A 22,214-nucleotide genomic window follows, 5' to 3' on the forward strand; every position below is an offset into this window, starting at 1 on the left:
AACATTCATCAAAGATTTCGGTCTGTGTTGATAGCATCACACACTTGCTGTATATTTGTTAGCTGCACATCCATGATGCAAAACTCTTCTTCTATCACATGTCAGATGGGCTCTATTGGAAGAGATGTGGAGGCTGTGGAGGCCATCTGAGTACAGTGAGCTTATCATGTTTAAGTGGCCAGTTTGAGATGATGATTTGAGTTTTGTGACGTGGTGCTTTTTCCTGCTGGAAACAGCCATCAGAACAGGGATGGACATGGTCAGTAATAATACTCAGACTGTGCTGTTTAAATGGCATTCAGTTGGTACTTAGTGGACTAAAGCTTGCCAAGAAAATATCCCCCGTAACATTAGAGCCCAACCTCCAGCCTGAACCAGTGATGCAAGGTAGGATATATCCATTCTTTCACAGTGTTGCCTCCAAATTCTGATCCTGCAAATGTTTTTCTGGTCCTCTGATGTGCAGTTTTGGTGAGCCTGTTTACTATTCTGCGCTGACAGAGTGGCACCCTGTGTGGTCTTCTGCTGCTGTAGGTCATCTGTTTGACGTGTTGGGCGTTCAGAAATGCCTCTCTGCATACCTTCATTGTAATGAGTGGTTATTTGATTTACTGTTGTCTTCCTATCAGCTCAAAGCAGTCTTGCAATTGTTCTCTGACCTCTGACTCCAACAAGGTGTTTTCACACAGAGAACTCCCACTCCCTTAAAAATCTTCTCTCTTGGAAAATCCAAGTAGATCAGCAGTTTCTGAAATACTCAAACTAGTAGAGTCACCCTTCTTCCCCATTCTGATACTCCCCATTTCAATTCCATTCACTTTTATTCATATACCACCAAACCACAACAACAGTTGCCTAAATGCTGTAAGATAAAGACCCTGCAGTGTGACAGAAAAACCTCAACAATCAGACGACACCTAAGAGGGAGTACTTTGGCGACTTTAACAGGAAAAATCCTCCAGGAGAACCAAGCTCAGGGAGGGGAGGGAGACAAAAGACATGCTGTGGAAGAAAACCAGAGATGAATAATAACCCATAATTAAATGCATGGTGTATGAATATATATTGAGTGAATAGGGGTGAGAGAACGCTTTTAATTCAGCTAGTTAGTTGTCTTGACCATGTCCACATAACTGAATGCATGGAGTTGCTAGCAGATACATGTGTTATTGAGCAGTATACCTAACAAAGTATCCGCTGGGTGTACACCAGAAAATGCTGTTGACAGTCAGAAAAAGTTCATTTGATCACATTTTAAGGACTAAAAGTTTTCAATAAGACTTTGAAGAATATTTGAAAAAATTAAAAAAAAAAAAAAACTTTATCGACCAGCAAACCGGTGAAAAGTTTGGTGGATGTACGTGCAATTAAAGTGGAGAGTACAAGCAAAAAACTGAGAGAACGCACTTTAAATGTAGCCCAGCTTTAAATTCTTCAGGTTTTACTGCATTTGTTGGTAAAAAAAAAAAAAAAAATCATTTTGAAACCTCCCAGTTAAGTCCAGCTGGTTTAAATTATTTTGCTAGTTTGTTTGGCAAATTTTCTACTACTACTACTTATTAGTACTTGGGTGTTTGCAAAGTATGCAAAAGATATTTACAAAGTGAAGTGAAACAAACTAAATATGTCTTTTCCTTGTACTCTAAAAGAAGAAGCAAAACAACTTCTTAAATCTTAAATTTTTATCTATAGAAGTCACTGAATAAAAGAAAATCAGGAAAACTTTGCGATGATCAGCAGATCCACCTGGATCGCTTTATTTATTTTTTTCTTTTACATCACCATTTTCATCATCATCATCATTATTTTTCTTTATTTTCCAGATGATTTTTTTTTTCAATTTGTATTACTATCACTTTAATCATGGAAATCTGTTAAATCATTGCACAATTTGTTCTCAAAATGTACACATACAGTAGCGTATTTGAATGACCATTTTCAATGTTTCATATTTACTTTTAAAACTAGTTCAAATGAAGTCAAGAAGGAACAGAACATGTACATACATTTATCCAATACATACCTAAAGAAAATAAATAGTTATTGTAAAAAATAAAAAATACAACTGAAAAAAATACACACATTTTACAAATTGATCCCCAGGCTCCCACCCCCTGTAGGTTTATCATACAGATATATATTTTTTAACGACACCTCATATCATCTTCACTACCAAAAAAATGTTTTTAGGTCATTGTCATTTGTTTGACATGCATCGTAAACACAGAGGCTAAAGGTTTTGTTTCCTGGGCTTCCTCGGGCTCGACCTCATCCGGCCTCTCTCTGATCTCACCCCCACGCCCCCAGAAAGCGCTCTAAATTTCGGTTATGGCTTCTGTGTGCAATAAAATGACCGGCTTCTGTCCATCCTTCTTTTTCTTTTCTCCCTTTGAGTTGCTGTTTTGTCTCTCTGTTGCCTCTGCCATCATCAGGATTACCCAAGACCCTGAGCTGATGATTACAAGTCACAAACCTCGTAAAGACACCGTGGACGCTGACTGAGGATTTCGCGTTGGAGTCTGGCTTTATATTCTAAACTTAGGTACCACTTTCTAGATAGACATAGTTTCGAAATGGCTTAGAGGTTTTAATAAATGGCATTATTTCCATGTAAAACATTAATATTTATAACAATGTACAGGACACTAATGAGATACTGAATTATTAAGTGAAAGGTGAACTTTTTGGTGCAAGTTCCTGAAAAATAGATTTTTCCGGTGCATATTCGCCTCTAGAATAACCCTCCTTTCCTTTTTAATTCAGTCTTACAGTCACTAGAAAGATTATATTTGGTTAGAGGAACCGTTCACCTAAAAATCAAGCTTTCCACCGTCCAGAATGTTTGGGTGTGAGTTGCTCAGTTTTGGAGATATTGCCTGTCGTTATGTGTGGCTTCTCTTGAATATAGCTGAAATTGATAAAACTCAACAAAGATCGAGTGGCGTGCTATGTAGAAACTATTTTATTTGCCCAGTCTACATCCACCAATCAGAGGAACGTGTAGCTATCGAACGTTACAGCTCTGTTGAGACGAGACGCTAATGTTTGTTATATATTCTGACACGCTGTCACTAGCAGAGGCTCTACTGTAGGTCGAGGTATAAAATGATTCTACACCAGTCTCTATAAGCAGATGTCTGTATGTAAGTAAGTAGAGACCAGATTTTTGCTACAAGAAGCTTTCTGGTTTCCATTTGCATTCAGAGTTACATTGTTAATCACATTTGAGCAGGTTTGCCTGCATGCAGATAAACAGTCTTGGCCCAGATATCTGTAGGCTACATAAAAACTTGCTGTTGCCCCAAAATGCTAAATTAGCAGACCGACCGGTAAGTGCCCAGATTGCATTTGCTCCTTTCTTTTGTTCCACACTTATAGATTATATTAAAAATAAGTAAATCTCATACCGAAGCAGAGATTGTATCACTTCTTTTCCAAACTTTAAAAAGGTTCCTACCAAAACCACAATGCTGTTGTGGATCTGTTTCCACAGTCTGAGTGGAACCCCACTGAAAGTAAAAAACAAATATCACTGGAGTGTCCTTTTAACATCAATAAAGCCAAAACTTATAAAAACCTATTAACATCTTTTTTAGAAAGTGGTACCAGCGGTAACTTAATTGACTTCCTGCCATTGACATCATGAGATCATGAACACAATGCTTCTATGGCCTTGCTACACACTGTCCCATGCAACTCTGTGCCTTTGATCTCTATAATGGACTCCCTTCAAAAGAGATTACTCATCTTATCGGCTTTCAAGGCCCCAATAGACAAGCCGTGAGGAGGGTCCCTCTGATGTGGTCGGAGCTAAATGGTGGTCTGAATTCAGACGGATTTTACTACACCACTGCAACCAACCCCTGACAGGACCATAGAAGCCAACAAAGAGCCACAATGGCTGACACTGGACACCAGCCAGCCCTTTAGTACAAAGGAGAACACCGGTGAAGTTTATGACACGTTTATGTCCACCTGGCCATTTCCCCTCCAAGTCGTCACTCAGTTTTAACACCCTCTCGGTCCTCTCCAGACTTTACGGTGAGGTTACTTTCTGTCCCGGCCCTCGTTATAAAACACCTGTTGTTGAGCAGAAGTTGTAAGGCGACACATTTACTTGTTTTCAAACTGTAAGACAATAAATGGCAGCAAGTGTTATTTTTTTCTGTAGGTAGGAAAATGAGCCCTGATATTGCCAACTCTGCTAACTTTACGTGGACAGGAATGAAGAAAGGAGAGACCTACGCAGCGCAACGGCACCGACTCTAACCGACACCGGTGTTGTCCTTTTCGCACCCTTCGCACTGAGAGAGGAAGAGCTGAGAAGGTAGTGAGAGACAGAGGGAGAAAACAGCGTATCCGTTTCAACCTTCGCAGTCTGGTCGTAAAATACATTCATACATTCTTGATTTCCCCCTTATTTCTTTTCTTCTGTTATTGCAGAATGGTCAGACTGAAAGATTTATTTAAAGTTAAATGGTTATATTCATTGCTTCTTTCTCCGTGGATGAGCGAGAGGGTCCTCTAGTCACAATCCTGTCAGCGCCCTGGGGGGAGAGAAACAACATTACTGCCACGTCACTGCTTCTGTGGCCTCAATTCAACTCAGCTCAAAGCCCCACCAACCAACCAAACCAAGCACTTTAAAAATCCCAAACTGCAACAAACAAATACATAAAACAAAGACTTCAAAAAAAAAAAAAGGGAGAGTTTGGACACATGTGCAAGCTATCTCTGAAGCTTAGAGGAAATGTTTGTGTCATGAAACCCCACACGAATGAAACCAGACTGTTTAATTAATAAGTCGGAGGGTTCTCACCTCAGCCACTCAACAGGAGTACGTCCTCACTGAGGCAGATTCACCCCGGGCACCAGAGCTGGCTGTGTTGGAAACCGAGACACAGAGGGGGGTTATTATTATAACTGCAAAGTCTTTTAAACAGCACTGACCTTCCAGAGGCATTCCTATTAAGAGGAGGAATGAGGGAAAATAGTCTTTCTCTGTACTTTGAAGCGTCTGCTCCTTGTTATTGCCAGTTCCTCCACTGAAGGCAACACAAAATTCCACTGGCAAATTAATAGCAGAGTAGCATGAAAACAACCAACTGCCGCCTGTGCATTAGCAGCATCTTATATAACATCCGGTGTATTCTGGCTGCAGAAAAATCTTTCAGCTCAAGGCTCATTTCCAAGAATTACAAATGTAAACACACGGCTCATTTATTAAGAGGTCCACGGTACCGTTTCACCTGGGCCGACCTTGCACTGTTACCCCACTACAACCAAAGTTTTGCCCCAGTTTTTCAAACGCTCTTCATAAGGTCCTCACTCTGCTCTTCCCTCACACTGACCTTTTAAGGCAGACACCCTCCCTTCATGTTTCTTCCCGTTAAAAGGAAGTTTTAAGGAGGGTCTCCAGACCTCAAGGAGGACTTATTAGGTTTAAATGTAAGGATATGACCTTGCTATGTGTGGTTCCCTGAGATTACAAATGCAAGAATCTGGTGCTTTATAATAACCATCATTAATAAAAGTAAATTGAGCTTTGGTTTAACATCGTTAACAATGATGGATAATTAATAATGCTTACTAATTGGGTTTGTAAACAACTGCCTGGAAGTTGTTACGGTAAACCTTTAACTGATGTTCATAATACTTATTTTAAACTGTGGTTTGTTTCACTCACTGCTTTGTTTTGACTTTTATCTTCATATTTACCAGCTGTTTGGTGAGGTTTTTGAAAAGAAAATTGCATTTTGAGTAAAACATTTGAGTCTGGAGTGAGATTGGTCTCCCTTTCGTCTTCCTATAAACCTCCAAATAGAAATCACCTTATGCGAATCTCTGAGATTCCAGGAGCTTTGACTAAACTGCAGTAATTGGCTGCCAGGAAATGAGAACATTAAGTGTTTCGTCCTCTAAATGGTGACGCGACTCGAGGGCTCAAAAGAGCTGAACGAATCCGGAGGTGAGAGCAAATGTTTCAGAGGTCACGGGGTCATACTCACCTTCACTCTGAACCTTCCTCAGGGTAACGGAGGGTGTAGAGATGGCTGAGGCACGGAAGTTAGCAGGCAGGGTCTCGGCAGAGTCAGAGGTCACGCCCCGCAGGTCTTTCTCCCTAAACATCTTCCTCCAGGAGGGAGAGCGGGTGAATGTCTTAGTCCCATCCTGTCAGCGAGACACATGTCGTGAGCCTTAAGATGGATCCTCATGCAAACAACCTTTGTATTCTTCATGGGTATTTTGTTTTCTTTTTTTAAAGACATATTAGCATGCTCACCTCATCGGGCCGTCTCTCAGTTCCCATGGAGATGAGGGAGTTGTACTCTTGCTCCAGGAGCTGTCTGGCCTGCAGGATAGAGGTGATGGAGAGCTCGGAGATTAGCTTGGACTCTGCAGATGATGCATTTTCACATCAGGGCTGCTCTGCTATGCTGGCATACATTAATTCTTTGAACATGATACCTGTTTTATAACAATACTGTGGATTCTCATTCGATTTTCAGTGCAACAGGAACAACCTCTGCACTTAACTCCTGACGTGTCATTTTAGACATTTTTAGACATAACAGACGTAATTCTATTTGAGACGGAGAGGCTGAGAAGATCTTTTTAAAGACAGTTATTATATTACTAATTTTCTTATATATGTTTAACTAAGTGTGCAATGGTGCACCTAATTACATACGCCCTTTTTGCATACATTTCTGCAATAGCAAGAGGAATTTTGGATACAGCTACACCCAAAACCTTTGCTACAGGTACGATAGCATAACTGGGATTGCTTTGAATGTGTGTCATCATGGCAAAATGTGGCCCTATTGACTCGTACAATCGCAGTTTAGAGTACTTTGGCTTGTGTTTTGCGATGGGATCACACAACTCACACACATATATAAACATGCTGGCATTCAGGCTCATCTTCAGCAGTCAACACTACTTTTTCAATGAACACTCGGTCCACATGGGTCGTACCACACCCAAACTTGAGCTTTTTTTTCATTTTGATCTCAACTCCAAACTTGTAAATGTTTTGGGACTGTATCTTGGAGATGTGTGACATCATTGTGTTGACTACGTCTGTCCACTGACTTCCAGATAGAAAGATAAACACCAGTCAAAGTACTCAAAACTGCCTTTGCAGTAGTTCCCACTATTACAGCTGGGGAAAGGCATTTTTGCTTGGTTTTTAGGAATTTGTTGCCATATAAATAGAAATTCATCCATTATCACAAACACTTCAGGGTCACAGCAGGCCTGGAGCCTACACTGGGTGTCATAGGGTGAGAGGTGGGGTACGCACTGGACAGGTCGCCTGCCCATCATAGAGATACGGTGAACCATTTCTAACAGTGGCCAACTTTTTGGCTAATTAGCCTAAATTACATGCCTTTAGACTGCAGGAAGAGCCTGAAACACCCGAAAGGAAAGCACACAGGCACAGAGCGAATATACAAATTCCACACAGTCCCAGCTGGACCCAGAATCTTCCTTCTGTGATGCAACAGTGTTAACAATTCTGCCACTGTGCTGCCTGTTGTATAACTCAGATTAGGGTTAGGGTAAATACCACAGAACTGGCTAAACTTGTTCTGTCTAAAAATGGCAAATTATCAAAATCTAAAAAAGTTTATAGGGATCTTAAAGTGCAAAATATCTGATAAATTGTCTTGGACGTAGGAACAGACTTTGATGCAAAGACATTTCTCTTGATGTGCATCGACAATGAATTCACTACCTGTGTGTTCTGATTGGGGATCTGCAGCAGCAGGGCCAGGTCAGTGTAGTCAAATGTGTCGTCTAAAGCCAGCAGAGCCCCGTGGACGCCGCTCTCCCGGAGGTTGTCGGCGTACTCCTTCAGACCGATGCTCTGCACCCAGCACATCACACGCTCATTGGACCATACCATCACATCTAGGAAGAGAAAGGGAGGAGGTGAAAGGAAGGGAGGAGAGGCATTCATCTGCAAACAGAAAGCTGTCTGCACACTATTTTTAAATCTTTATTAAAACTGAAGTCACCTCCTTTAGTTTAATTTGGATACATAAACACATGCAGGGCTGCTCAGATTTATTAACCGACTTCTGTAAGGGTCAGCGATCAGAGGAAATAATGAAACATTTGACTAACTGATTTATTTTCTGCACATGGACAACACAGGTCAGGCCTATCATCAGACAAACCCAGATTCGCTAATTTCCTCATCTGCATGATTCCTCTGGGGAGAAGCCAAGATGAACTGACTGTAAATGCACAACATGTGTTTTTCAAGGCACAGCAGTGGGAGAGCGAGAGATTTGGGTTTGTTTAATGACCGAACGTGTTGACATTTATGTAATCATTATCCAGCCAAGCTAGAAGGTTGTGGCTTATAATCTCTTCTAGGTATGACGAGGGGGGGGAAACAATGGGTGGTCTAAACACAGGAATTCCCAGGAACATGAGAAATCAAAGAAAATAGCCATTATTAAGGGTTTTTTTGTTTCACTTTTTTTTTTACATGCCAGCGCTGATGCAAGAAAGTATTTTTATAGTTTACTTGTAAAGACTTTCCTTTTTTACATCTGCTTACTTTAAAGAGATTTGACGAAGGTTAAAAGCAGTACAGCAACTTTCCCTGCTAAAATTCTAAAACCCCCAAACTTGTGAAGAATGGAAAGGTTTAGTCATTAAAAACTGTTTTCTAAATGTTTTAGCTTCTCAAATAGTGCATCATTTTACGGAGATTACATAATCTTATTACTCCTTTATGCAGATGATAAATTCTTATTAGTATGGAAACCGTCCGCAGAGATGTTAGGCAGTTTGGTAAAAAGGTGCTGGCAGTGTAGACTGATGGCAGGTCAGAAACAAACATAATTTCACACTGAAACAGGGTGAAGCAGCCAAATCTGAGAAAATAATTCAGACAGAAGAAAGCTATAACTTGAACTGATCAGCCACCTATACAACATGGTGATATGACATTTAAAACAGATAAAATAGATAAAATGACAGATAAAATATCCAGGGTACCAGTGCTTGTTGCTATTTCTCTGTTTTAGACAGTAAATTGTGTGGGGATTTGCTCTTTGCTGGGTTAACAAATACTAGAATTAAAAAAACAACAACAATTAAAAACATATACTGATCAGTATCAATATAAATATAAGGTATGAATCTTTACCTCTGCCACTTTATTTTATGTTGTTGGTTTGTTCTTTATCAGAACAACTCAAAAGATTTTGCACAGATATGCATAACAGTTTTTAGCAGAGGTGTGGTTTGACCCTGCTTCGAAGTTATCAAGATGGGAACCAAAGAATTCTTGAAAAGCTTCTTTACCCATGCAAGACATGGCACAATTGCATTTTGCATCATAACTTTACAAATACATCAAATTGAGCTTCATGTATGGTCTCGTTAGTCTCAATAAAATATCACAAACTTATCTGAATCCAGAGATTCGATTAGCGGATGCAGGTGATTTTCAGCCTTTGTAGAGCCATGCGGCTCGTGTTTATTTAAAACTGTATAAGGAGCTAAGATTCAAGTTCACACATAAACTCCGAATTACACTTTGATAATCCAGGTGGGAAGCGGCCTTTTCTGACACGTAAACCAAACAGGAGATGGTACCAGTCAGACTTGTTCTCTGCTCAGGGACAGCATGTAGGAGGCTGTGAAAAGATGTATTCATGGTATTCACATCAGCTTGTTACTGCTGTGATAAGATTGATCTTCTATTGATGTTTGGTAGAAGTTTAAATGTTTACGATACCACCAGATTAGTGCGAGTTTCTATTCGAAGCTGTATTTAACCAAGACTGCTAGTTATTAGTTTGTGCTTGGTCCAGTTTGGTTACGATGAGCTCCAGAAACACACAGGATTTCTGCCTTTCCACAAGAAAAAATGCTTTGCTTCTTAAACTTGAGCTGTGCACGGCACATGAAATAGCACAGGCAATAAAAACCGCGGTCTAACAGATCAACAAGGTGATGGTAAAAATGCAATAAAATTAATAGTCAAATAAAACAAATAACCTGCTGTTAGTAGTCACTAAGGTATGCTTTACACAGCACAAAAGCACCACATGAATAAACGAATTAGCTGCTTCTACTGGCTCGGAGAACTGTACAATACCATCCCTCCACTGGGGCGTGAAAGGTGAGATAATGGCAGAGAAACAAGGGGTCACCTTTGTTCTGGTGGGCGCTCTCCTCTCTCCTCCTCTCCAGCTCCTTGCGATCGTAATTTAGACGCTTCAGGCACATGATGCCGTAATGCAAGCTGACCCTGGGAGAGGGCAAAGAGCCAGAGGGTCAGGGGTTCAAGCAGGTTAACCGAGGAGGGCGTGTTTCCACTCTCACATGTGCTCAGAAAGCATTAACAACCCAGCACCTCTGACCCTTTCACTCCTTCAAAAGAGAACTCAGAGAAGGCCTGGAGACACACAACTGAGCTGTCAGAGTGCCATAACCATTGTCTTTTAACACCTTCAAAATTCCCTTGTCACATGCACACAAAGGTAGGAGAGTAAGAGTTTTGTAAACACGAGACGTGACAAAAGAGCATGAGTTATGAAGCCGAGCTCTACCTGTGGAAGCTGTCCACCATCTTGAGCTGTCCTCGCAGCTCTTTCTTGGTCAGGTGGTCCAGCATGCGAGCATCCACCAGGGACTCCATGAAATAGCTCCGATACTGCGGCAAGCCCAGGCTGGGCAGCCACTCGTTGCCCACCCACTCGTGATTCATATCGCCATAGGCCAGTATCTGGAGGGGACAACCACAGATGAGCAACACTGATTCACGCTCGGCCTCGTATCTGATGGCGCTGCAAATGACTCACTGCTGTTAGAGATGAAATGAGTGACAAATACGCAGCATGTTGTGCGAACTTTTTTTCAAAAAGGCGCTGCTGATCCCTTACCTGATCCCAGCTGAACTCTTTCAGCTCCTGCAGAGAGAAGAGAAGAGGAAGACGAAGAGAGACAGAGCCAGAGAGAGTGATGTGGAGGTGGTGAGGGAGAGGGGTGCGGAGGTGAAGAGCAAGGTGGACGAATGGATAGATAGTGAAGGAGCAGCAGAGGAGGAAGCAGCAACAGCAGCAGCGGGAAAAGAGGACAAAAGGGAGGAACAGTGTGTTAGTGAACGGGTAATTAGTTGGAAGCAGTTCACACTGAAACGGCAACAACAGGGAGAGAAGAAGATGCTCAACACTATGGCCTGGGCCCACAGAGAGACAGAAGTACAAAAAAGAAGTACAAGGAGAGAGAGGAGAAGGGAGGGGAGAGACTCATCAACGTGATTCAGACCGGACGAGACGCTCAACATTATTCAAAATAAATAAAATAAAATAACCATGACCATAAAAGGGCAGTTTGTCAGACAGAGACAGGACGGCTGGGGCACTAACCGGGGGCTTGGTGGCGGCGTTCAGAGACTCCATCTCTGCGTGGGTCATCCACACGTTACTGGTAGACTGCAGTTATGTGAACAAAAGAAGCGAAGCAGTGAGATAAAAGATTACAAAAAATGCACACACACCACACTTCACTGCCTGTCTACAGCAATGAGTCAACACTCGAACATTTTCGCGATGCCAAAACAGCCACATCAAAAGATGTCAGCCAACCACAACAGAAGACTCATTGCCATGGTGATTTCCACGAACAAGAGGTTCGACGGGCTTATGTGAACCGATAACTAATGAATCTGCTCAGCCTGTTGGGCAAAATTGCACGATCGATCATCTTCCGCATTTCACCGTATCATTAATATGATTTCTACTGTAAATAGAGAGGAAGCCAAATGCAGAAAAGGGAAAGCCAAGAAAAACCAAAATCTGCCATTTGTTAAAAGCTCCAAAGCAGACGCCTTAAAGAAGATGGCTTTCAGCTATTTTTCACTTTATCTTGCTTGAGGAAGCGGAGGAAAAAACAGTGCCACAAATGCATGTGCGTGCAGCACTTTTACTACATTTTTCAACATCTGGTTTGTCTTTGTTGCCGAGGGAGAGGGCAAAGTTTTTGTTGCCAATGTTTTCCAGATGACAAAGGTGAACCCCGTCACTCCCAGCAGAGCCTATTTCCATTCATATCTTTATCATTTTGGACATTTATCACGTGTAGAATAGGCTTCATGTTTGTTAGCATTCATTTTTATCTGCATCTTTCTTTCTCTTTCTAATCCTACATCCTACATGTCATGTGCCCCAACAGGCTATTTCTATTACATCATTCCTTATTAATATCATATATTCCAGGTCACATTTTAATTTTATGACTAGCGACTGTGACATTTGGCGCTAATTATGTGGCCTTCACAGAGACTATAATCTGATCATTTGTGCCAGTCTCTAAACAACAAACATCTGGCTCAACATTTACCTCAGACTTTAAATATGGATGCGGCAAGGCGCTACTCCGAGCAAAAAGTCTATACTCAGCAGAAAGATAGATATCCGTCCCAAATGAATACATAAATCGACATATGAAGGCGTTTAAGGTCTTAGTGTGCTCCAATTAAAGGCTTCTTTACCTTTAATTCTAGGGGGAAGCTGTCTAGACTGGGATCTTTTTATCATGAGAAAATATTCATTCTTTAAGGTAAATGAGAGTTTTAAAATAGGGCTTATAATTTTGGAGGTCCCCCCCTTTAGCCTCTAGGAGCAGGGACCCCCTACAAGATCGAACATTTTCCAATGACTCACTCATAATCCTAGATATTAGGCACATACATCTGCAGTTTCATAAGCCATTGGACCTAACTAGATTCGAAAACCCACAGCCTAAACGACTCCCATCTGTAGATATTACCAAGTTTTATGGAAGTTCTGCAAAAATGAACAAAATCCAATCTATTTATCCGTCATGCTGGGCGAAAAAGTCTAATTCTTGGAGGAAGCAGGAGGCATAAGTAATTTCACCTCTCACACTACCGTTCATGTTCCTGCTGTATATTTCTTTTGCTTTTCATTTACACGTTCATTCATTGTTTGGTTACATTTAGGTGACCAACATCACTCGAATATGTTTGATCACCGTTTGGGTTAAAGCGCAAAGTTGCGGCTTCGTGAAGCTCTGTTTTCTTGGTTACCATGGTGATGTACTTACTCTGTAAACATATGTGGTGCAGACATGAAACATATTTTGAAATGAAATACGTCCGTTTCAAAGCTGTGCTGACGGCATGGAAAAAAGGGCTTGGGTTTTTGTGACTATTTCATATAATGCCATGAGGTAGATATGCATTTTTTATGTACCAGAGCATTTTATAATTTATAGCTAATAATTTTGTGCTCCCCTTGGCTATGGACTTGTTAAATGTATGTGCAGTTTCAGAGTCTCACAGAGCGAGTGCTGGCTGGGGCAGACGGGCTGGTGAGGGACACCATCTCCTGGATGGCCAGCCGCAGTTTGAGGCGGTGCAGCGGGTTGCTGATGCCGATCTCCCTCTGGATCTCCGTGTCGGACAGGTTGGCCATGATCGCGCCGCTCTTCACGTTGGCACGGCATGCGGCGACGTACCAAGCTGGCATTCCCACCCACAGCTAGAAGGAGGTAAGGAGTGGATTAAATCAAGATGAAAGTTTCATTTAGATCTCAGTTCTATGATCACCTACCTCTAACCACGACACAACAGTAGGTCCATCCCAAGATGCAAAAGGAAGTCCTTGGCGACATGCTTCTTCCAGCAGCTCATGCCTGATAAGAGATTTAACAGAGAGATTTCTTATTTGGTGCTGTCCGATTAAAAGCTCAAAATATGAAACGCACAGCATATAATTCACTGACTTCTTCTTGCTGCGGCGGTCTTTATCTGCTGGACCAAGAGTTCCCGTCTTATTCATTCCCATTGGGTCTCCAGATGCCAGGTCTTCAGAGGGTGTAGATGCTGGGAAACATACAGTGATGTCAAAGATTGCAAGAACTAGATATGAACACTTTTCTGGCTCCGAATTCACCGAGCCAATAAAGTGTTTAGATGTAAATGCTGACAGCATGGATTACTCATGCTCAGTCAGTCCCTCCCTTATCTTTTATCAGTTTACCAAGAGAAACAGATCCATCCCGTCCAGGTTGGCCCATCCTTCCTTTTTCCTTCTTCCCAAAAAGCCGGCCGATGGAAGACTTGATGCTTTTCTTCTTGCTGGCCTTGTGGAGTGAATCTTGGCTGCTGTTGGTGCTGCTGCCATCTGCCGAGAGACTGAAGGAGAGACAAAGAAAGTAACTAAAGTTGGAAAAACAAATACACATTGAAAGCATCACGCTTGAATGCGCAGCCGTCTTACCTGCGAAACTCTCTGGGGTCATCGAGCATCGCTCCCGGATGGGTGAGGGCCATCCTGTCCAATCGCAGCGCACGAGGAGTGGGAGGAGGTGTAGAGTCAAGAAGAGCGAGGGATCGGTCATCATCTTTGCTGTTCTGGAATATAAAATGTAAACTGTATAATTTGCAGTAGATGCAAACACAAAAATCATAATTTTATGGATGATGTGAGCTCTGCTCTGCTTAAATGTTTTGTCTGTAAATTAAAAAAATATTAGCTACTATATTCTAAGTATGTTTTTTACCTGTTGTAGCATCATTATTAATATTGCCAAGCCACAACTGTGACTGAGACTGGCCGAAACAGATTTCTTACATTTTTGCTGGATTCTAAAGTCAAATGTGACTCCATTTGTTTGACAGCTAAAGCTTGGCCCAAATTAAGTCACACGACAGAACAACGACGCCAAGCACAGCAGCAAATCCACAAAAATAATCTACACCAAAACAGAAAAGACCGAGTCGGAGCTCAGAATGAAATGCTGTGGTGGTATCCTAAGAGCGCTGTGCTTAAATGAATGCAAACCAATATTGAGAATAAGCAACATTAATGCACAACAATGTGAGAGACTAATAAAGGCACACAGAAACTGATCACTTCATGAATACTTCAGGTTATTGCTGCTAGAAGTGGTTCTACAAGCTGCTGAATCATGGAGTGTATTTTTTCACAGGACTGCACGCAGCACTGTGAAAACCTTGTTATTTACGTGACTGTAGGTCCCAACAATAAGATTCATCTTAGCCACAAATTGCTCGATTTAGACTGAATAAAACGTTTGAAGTTTTGCCTTCGAATGATTTCTGACTGCGACGTAACGGCACAAAATATATCCATTTCTAACAACTTGTCTGAAGCTGTCAGTGTCTTTCTGTGTGTTATACTCGAGAAAGTCAACTTCAGACGCTGTCCAGACCTGATTGTCTCAACTCTGTCCAACAATGATGCATGTAAACAACTAAAAAATGGAAAAAGGGGACAACAGCAAGCCCTGCTTTGAAAAACATGAGCAAAATCTACTAATCAACAACTGTTATATTAATATATCCTATTTGTTTAGAAATGTAATCCTTTTCCTGTTTTTTTTTTTTTACCAAATAGTTAAAAATTGAGATTAATGCAAGAGGAGTTCTTTGATTTTACAAGTTTAGTTGCACAGCTCACCTTTATGACGTGAAGAGGAGCCGAAGCCGACTAGGTTTCCTGCTACAGCCTTAAAAGAGTTATTTTCCTTGGCTTACATCCAGCTTCCTAACTGTAACCAATCTTGCCATTCTCACTGAACGCCTACATAAACATGATCAATTTTCAAAATCACCACTGACAGCTTGCTTTTTGTTTATTGCACCATTACTTGTAATCTATCTGCCCGTTGCTGGAACCTTCATACCGCACCACGAGTCACTTAAATCAAACTTTCCCAATCTGACATTGTTGCCGCTGAAGAATAACTAAACTTCTTGACCCCATCTGCGTGATTACTTATGCTTTATTTAAATGACTCACTGTCTGGAGGAGCTGTCTGCATAAACAGGGAGGCTGACACCAAGGTGAGGTAAAAAGGTTAACACGAACTGAAATAGGAGTTCTTCTCTACATTCCAGTCGTACCTGTCTATCGGTCTCACGGGCAGGGGAGTGAGGCAGACGAGGGGTGGAGTGCCCGGAGCTGGGGGGAGAGGGGGAGGCCAGGGTGGAGGATGTGATGGAAGTGGGGATGAAGCCCCGTCCTGTGCTGTCTCTCCCCAGGGAAGAGGGAGGGATGGGCGGACTGTCCAAAGCCACGCTGACCCGGCTCTCGATCTCCTCGGCACGCAGCTCTGTGTTCTCCTTCTCCTCCTGGATCAATCTGGGTTTTCAGGGCAACAAACATGTGGATAATATTAGAACTCAGAAAAGGGCTCCAGAAGTGTCCTGGAGCTCTAAACAAATCAGGACAGTCTTAAAGAAGTAGTTTGACGGTTTGGAGAAAAAAAAAGCTTGGTAGCTTTCTTGCTGTGAAAATTGATACCATAGTCATGAATGTAGCTAGAGCCAGCAGAGCAGAATTACTGGAGACAAGAAGAATCAACTCTCCTGGCTCTATCTAATAATATATCTACTGCACATATAAGCTGCGTCACTTAAGTTGGCAAATTTACTTTTCTACTTTGTGTGTTTATTCTGTAAAAAATGGCTTTGTCTAGTATTCACCATGCTAGCTTAGCAGTTGATGGCTCTAGCTAATTATTTAATCTAGACAAATAGGCAAATTCTCCTCACTCAGACCTCTACAGGAAAGCTAATCAGTGCGTTTTCCCAAAATGTTAATTGCTGATAAGTCAAATTCAGCTGTGAACCAAACAGAACACCTTTGGGATGTGGTGAAACTGGAGATTTGCATCATGGATGTGCAACCGACAGGCGACTGTGTGATGCTATCGTGTCAATTGGACCAGAATCTCTGATGAATGTTTCCAGCGCCTTGTTGAATCTGTGCCATGAACAGAGATGGGCAGTAAAGCGTTACTGTAATCCGATTACTTTTTTCGAGTAACGAGTAAAGTAAGAGATTACTATTGCTAAAACGGTAATTAGATTACTGTTACTTTCCCGTAAGCACTCTGCGTTACTGCGTTACTAAAACCGTGATTTTCTTGCGAGAGTGTCTCATGACAATGACGTAAGCAAGTGCGACGTTTGTGGCAACAGCTGTGTGCAGATCAACAACGGATAATATATCGAGTGCGGGAGAGAGTATGAGCGTGCAGCGTTTAAAGCGTGGAAGTACTGACCTTACTTTGAGTTTGATACCATAAAAAGTGACAAAAACATTAGCGTCCGCTGTTCACTGCGTGGGAAGAAAACCCCTTAACTTCCGAGCAAGTACCGAGTGCGCTACCACGTAATGTGAAATTCACAGAGAAACTTGCGGATTCTTCAACTGACCGCTGCGGCACACCTGCACCAGGGCAAACCTCCGCCTATGCCACTCCTGCTATACAGGTGAAAATAGAGCAACAGGACCGCTAGTCTTTGACTTTATTTATTTTCTGCTGTGCTTCACTTGCATTTATTTGAAAGAGTGAGTGTAAACACACAAAAATATTTTATTTTATGTGCTGGAATGTGCAGAAAATAGGTTTAAATGTTAAACAAATTTCTTCCAGTCAGTGAATGTTGCATATAATTAAATTTTTGCTTGATGCATAAAGTTAAAAGATTAAAACTGATAAAACAAGTTTTAAAAAGAGACTTTTCCCATTTGATTACATTTTGTATGATGGATTATGCAGAAAAAGTAGAATTGGGCTGAAAGATCTATTACTTTATTACCTATTCAGGTTGTAAATCGTGTTTTTAAAAAGTAACTAAGTAACTAAGTAATTAATTACTTTTGAAATAAGTAATCAGTAAAGTAACGGGATTACTTTTTTGGGGGAAGTAATCAGTAATTAGTTACTGATTACTTTTTTCAAGTAACTTGACCAACACTGGCCATGAAGAATTCAAGCAGTTCTGAATGAAAAAGGGGGTCCACAGTTGTTAAGACTAGTTCCACCTTGAGTAGCAGCAACTGCTGCTTATGCGTCAGTGCATCCATAAACAATCTAATAATGTATTAATTCATCACTAGCAGGAGCTGATTAATTCTTCCACAACTGCATTTTCTCTTCAGGACATGTCTGAGAGGTGCTGTTATGTTTATTTTTGAGGTTGTAGCAGGTGTTGGTGTGAGTCAGTCTGCAGCATGTAGGGAGGTGTTTCTCACATTCTTACTTCTCTGAATCTCTAAGCGCTCTTGGCGTTCCTTACTTGATCTCCTTATTGATGGCCTCCAGCTGTTCCTGCAGCATGATGGCCAGGGTCTGCACATCCGTCTGTCCGCTGGGTGACAGAAGCTCGGAGCCAAACCGAGCCTCCCCGTCGTCCTCATCGTCTGAGCATCCCACATCCATCCCTGGCTGGAACCCAGTCCCAATCAGAGTGTGATCCCAATCTGAGTACTGCACACACAAAGCAAGACAGGATGATTCACTACACAGCGGACATCTGATCCCATTTGCAAATACCAATCATTCAACATCAAATTGAGTTTGTAGGTATATGAAATAACTCATGTGCAGAGTGCAGCATCCAAAAAAAAAAGGTTCATCTTTTGTATACAGTCTATGCTAGGAACATCTAATTTTGTGTATCTCAAATCCCATTTAGCTTATTTCTTGAGCTCCAGTGAGTCAGTGCTGTTGAAAATTACTACAGTGTATCACTGAGCTACACCTTTTTTTTTTGTAAAAAAAAAAAAAAAAAAAAAAAAAAAAAAAAAAAAGGATCCCAACTTTCACTTTTAAACCTTTGAAGAGTGATTTCTGAAGCACCTTTTAAAATATCTCACCTTGGTAGTGTCCTCATGAGCAGAGCTCCAGCGGGGCCAGTGACGATTGCCTGCGCCTCCGGCAGAGGCATTACCGAAGGGATCCAGGTGAGCGGTGGAACCTGTTGGGAGGGACCCGCCTCCGTGGGAATACCTCAACTCCAGAGCGCTGCCTGGCAGAGAGCGACTGGAAAAATAAAAGAAGAAATGAGACACGATAAGATGAAACGATTAACCCTACACACAGCAAACAAAGTGGGGTACTAAAGCATAACATGTGCCAACTCCAAAGCTGAGATACTGCAAAACGAACATATCAATGTGAAAAATTAAAATTGTCTAATAATAGAGGATTAAATTAAAAGAGCACGGAAAATGAAGATACAGCCCAACAGTAGCCAGTCGACGTACAGCTACAAGCTGTCCAAATGATGGTACCAACCTGGAATAAGAGCCCCCAGGCCTCGCTCTCAGCTGATCCAACTCCAGCTGAAGCCTTTCCAGCTCAGCGATCAGCTGATCCTGCAAATGAAAAAAAAAATGGTAGAGAAAAGAGGAAAATCATGTCTGCTAGCTTAACCTGAGAATAAAACCTGGATGTATGGTCACCTTGTTTGCCAGCAGATCATCCTGGAGTTTCTTCATGTTGGACAATTCCTCTGATAGTGCATTCTGGAGAAAAATGATAAGAAGTAATAAGAGTATGAGGGGAATTTCAGGAAAACCTTATTTGTTCTATCTGAGAAAATTAGTCTACTGTCTGCCACCAGTGTGTTTTTTTACAGGGACTCAATTTCTTGCCAGTGTTTCATTAGAATTACAGATGATCTACATATGCAGATTGCATCTACAATAACAGCAGTGCATATATAGAAATGTATGCATTAAAGCACAGATGCATGCAACTTCTTCATAACCATCTACCCATTCGGTTTCTTCTGCTTAGCCAATTCAGGGCTGCAGCTGCACTGCAGCCTATCTGAGCACTTATGAGGTGAGACATGGGGTACACCCTAGACAGGCCGCTAATTTTAAAGGGCTAACAAAAAGGAAAAAAACGACCACTCATACCTACAGTCGATTTAGAATCACCAGTTAACCTAATGTGCATTTTTTTTTAATTGCGGGAGGAAGCCAGAGTGCTTGGAGAGAAGTCTCCAGCTGGCTGTCGAATTTGAACCCCAGACATTTTACTGATTTGCTTTTTTAGCAAGAACTCAATGACCTGCATCACACAACCGCATGTGGGGAAAAGACATGCAGTTTTCGGGTTAAACTGTGTCACTGGCTAACTTTGTCCGTGTTACCTGTTCACAATAAAGTATTATTTGTCACCTATAAATGTTACGTATCTCAAAATCCAGGAGTATAATTTAAAGTCTACATTTACAGCAAACTATCAATGCTACAAGTAACAGCTCAGCAAGCATCTTACCAACTCACTGTGCTACCCTGCAAACGAAAAGCTCCACTTTTAAGCACATTCCTTTAAACCTAATCCCACCCGGAATTTATCATCAACAGGACTTTATACCTGCTGTAAAATCACAGCAGTTTACATTTAGAAAAGAAACCTTTTTGTTTGCTGATAGTGCAAATAAAGCACAGATTGTAGATAAGAGATTAACAAAAAATCAACCACCAGGCATTTCTAATCTGGATGTTTATGTCTATTACATGTAGTAAATCTCTGTATTTATAAATTAATGAGTTCCAGGAATAATGAAAAGTAAGACACAAAAAGAGCTAATGGATGTTTGAGGCACGGCTTGGGAATGTACTCAAGTTTAAACTGGTCACTTCCTGGAGGGCAGAGAATTGAGTGAAGGTACCCGAGGCCAGGAGTTAATTTGTGGGTTAAGATAATATTTACTGCAGTTAATGCATTTCTGATTTAAAAAATCTTTGGCTGGAAACTCTTTCTGTGGTCGGAGGCGGTCACCTTTTCTTCCAGGGCAGCCATCCTCTCCTTCAGATGGAGCTGCAGCCTCTCGTTGGACTCGGACAGCAGCTTGTCCACCGTGTCAGAGAGGCGCTTGTTGTGTTCGTCATTCATCCTCTCCCTCTGCCTCGCCTGAGGGGCAGGGTAAGCGAGATGAGCGAGAGGGAAAGATTTTTAAAAATCAGTGCAGAGGCTGAGAGAAGGGAGGGGGGGAGGAGAGTTAATAACAGGGAATCTGCTTGACAGAGGGAGAGAGAGAGAGAGAGAGAGACAACGACTTCAATCTGAATGTGCACGGTCAAATACAGGGTTTAGAAAATTAGTGCGCCTTTGTGCAGAGTAAATCCTGACAAAAGGAAAAGAGGGGGAGGATGAAAACAGAAAGATGGAAAAGCAAGCGTGACTCACTCGCTGTAGCTCCTGGTTCTTCTCCTCCAGTTGCGCCTCCATCTGTCGCAGTCGCTCCTCAAAGTTACCATGACGCTCCTCCGCCTGAGCGATTGGAGAGCAAGGTTAGAGCCTGAATCATGTTGCAACACTAATACAAATTAACACAAAAGGAACAGCTTGTTGACTTATTCCTTCAATTAGTTACATGCCTGTACAGATCACAGTGTAACAGGAAAGTTTGTTTTCTTGTTTCTTACAGGACATTAATCTTATCCTTCCACGCCAGCCTTCCTGCCCGAACATGTAGAAGCAGTAGTCGTTGAAGAGGTTTGACTAATAAGAGCAGAGCGACTTCTATGCAAATTTTTTGGTGTGAGGAAACCATTTTTTTACGGGAATGCAAGAGGTTAACATGCATGCAATTAAATCAGTCAGTCAGGAAGAATTTTTGCGGTGTACAGTCCTTGACGTGCTGAGCACCCAAGGATGTAATAGCTGTGCTCACTCTGTGCCCTGAGCGGGCTTTCATCTCAGCTTGTCTGATTATGTATTGCTGCCCCGGCTTGATAAAATATTTGCTATTCTTCTATCTTTTGACATCTTGTGTTTTTTTTCCCCCCTACACTTTATGTGGGCGTGAATGCACACAAACATGCACTTACAAATGCTCCTGCTTGCACCTGCCTGCATGTACTCACGCATGCAACTGAGTCTCTGCATTGCTGCACATTCCAGCTCGCACCAAATTTGTGCACACACATCCACGTACTAAATTTTGTCTCTAGAAAATTTTGCTGTTTAAAAAAACACGATTGGGGATAAAAAGGCTCGCAAGACTTTGGCAAACCTGTCGGATCACTCCAAAATACACCAACAAGGGTTTACTGAGGCCGATTAGGACGTACACACCTTGTTGAGTGCAGCCACTCTCTGGGCGAGCTGGGCTTCGATCTCAGGCAGCGTCTCAGCTCTCTGCAGGGTTTGCTGCAGCTTCTGTTTGGCATCATCAAGACGCTCCTGAAGCTGCCGGTTCTTCTCTTCACTCTGCAGGAAAGCGGGATGTCAGGGAGTGCAGGTGGAACGCGGACCGCAATAGAAGATTGCCGAGGGCAAAAAGACATGTTTAAAGCCGTCGGGGGGGAAGTAGAAAAGGCACTAATGATGCTCTTTCTGTGCCAATGCGAAACACAGCCAAGCTGCCAATCAGCAGCAGA

At 41.9% G+C, this 22,214-nt stretch overlaps 1 protein-coding gene across 3 annotated transcripts in view; it reads right to left on the minus strand.

Moving 5' to 3' along the window:
• Positions 1–2,369: 2,369 nt before the first annotated feature.
• Positions 2,370–22,214, minus strand: part of ppfia3 (PTPRF interacting protein alpha 3) — a 36,710-nt gene continuing 16,865 nt past the window's right edge. For 2 of the 3 annotated variants that reach the window (XM_040043292.1, XM_040043298.1), the window contains 22 exons: positions 21,910–22,044; positions 21,019–21,102; positions 20,611–20,742; positions 19,278–19,340; positions 19,111–19,190; positions 18,690–18,855; positions 18,110–18,300; positions 15,926–16,163; positions 14,277–14,410; positions 14,037–14,191; positions 13,780–13,879; positions 13,608–13,689; positions 13,335–13,535; positions 11,400–11,465; positions 10,914–10,940; positions 10,581–10,756; positions 10,182–10,279; positions 7,742–7,917; positions 6,284–6,352; positions 6,009–6,171; positions 4,820–4,881; positions 2,370–4,547 (listed from right to left, as the gene is read on the minus strand). In XM_040043292.1, the coding sequence (XP_039899226.1) occupies positions 4,829–4,881; positions 6,009–6,171; positions 6,284–6,352; positions 7,742–7,917; positions 10,182–10,279; positions 10,581–10,756; positions 10,914–10,940; positions 11,400–11,465; positions 13,335–13,535; positions 13,608–13,689; positions 13,780–13,879; positions 14,037–14,191; positions 14,277–14,410; positions 15,926–16,163; positions 18,110–18,300; positions 18,690–18,855; positions 19,111–19,190; positions 19,278–19,340; positions 20,611–20,742; positions 21,019–21,102; positions 21,910–22,044 (2,589 nt within the window). In that variant the 3' untranslated portion in view covers positions 2,370–4,547; positions 4,820–4,828. Of the gene's footprint in view, positions 4,548–4,819; positions 4,882–6,008; positions 6,172–6,283; positions 6,353–7,741; positions 7,918–10,181; positions 10,280–10,580; positions 10,757–10,913; positions 11,210–11,399; positions 11,466–13,334; positions 13,536–13,607; positions 13,690–13,779; positions 13,880–14,036; positions 14,192–14,276; positions 14,411–15,925; positions 16,164–18,109; positions 18,301–18,689; positions 18,856–19,110; positions 19,191–19,277; positions 19,341–20,610; positions 20,743–21,018; positions 21,103–21,909; positions 22,045–22,214 lie in introns of those variants that run through there. The other variant, XM_040043307.1, reaches the window with a different exon arrangement.

The sequence above is a fragment of the Simochromis diagramma genome, unplaced genomic scaffold, assembly GCF_900408965.1.
Source record: "Simochromis diagramma unplaced genomic scaffold, fSimDia1.1 OVJJ01000321.1, whole genome shotgun sequence".
Taxonomy (NCBI): Eukaryota; Metazoa; Chordata; class Actinopteri; order Cichliformes; family Cichlidae; genus Simochromis; species Simochromis diagramma.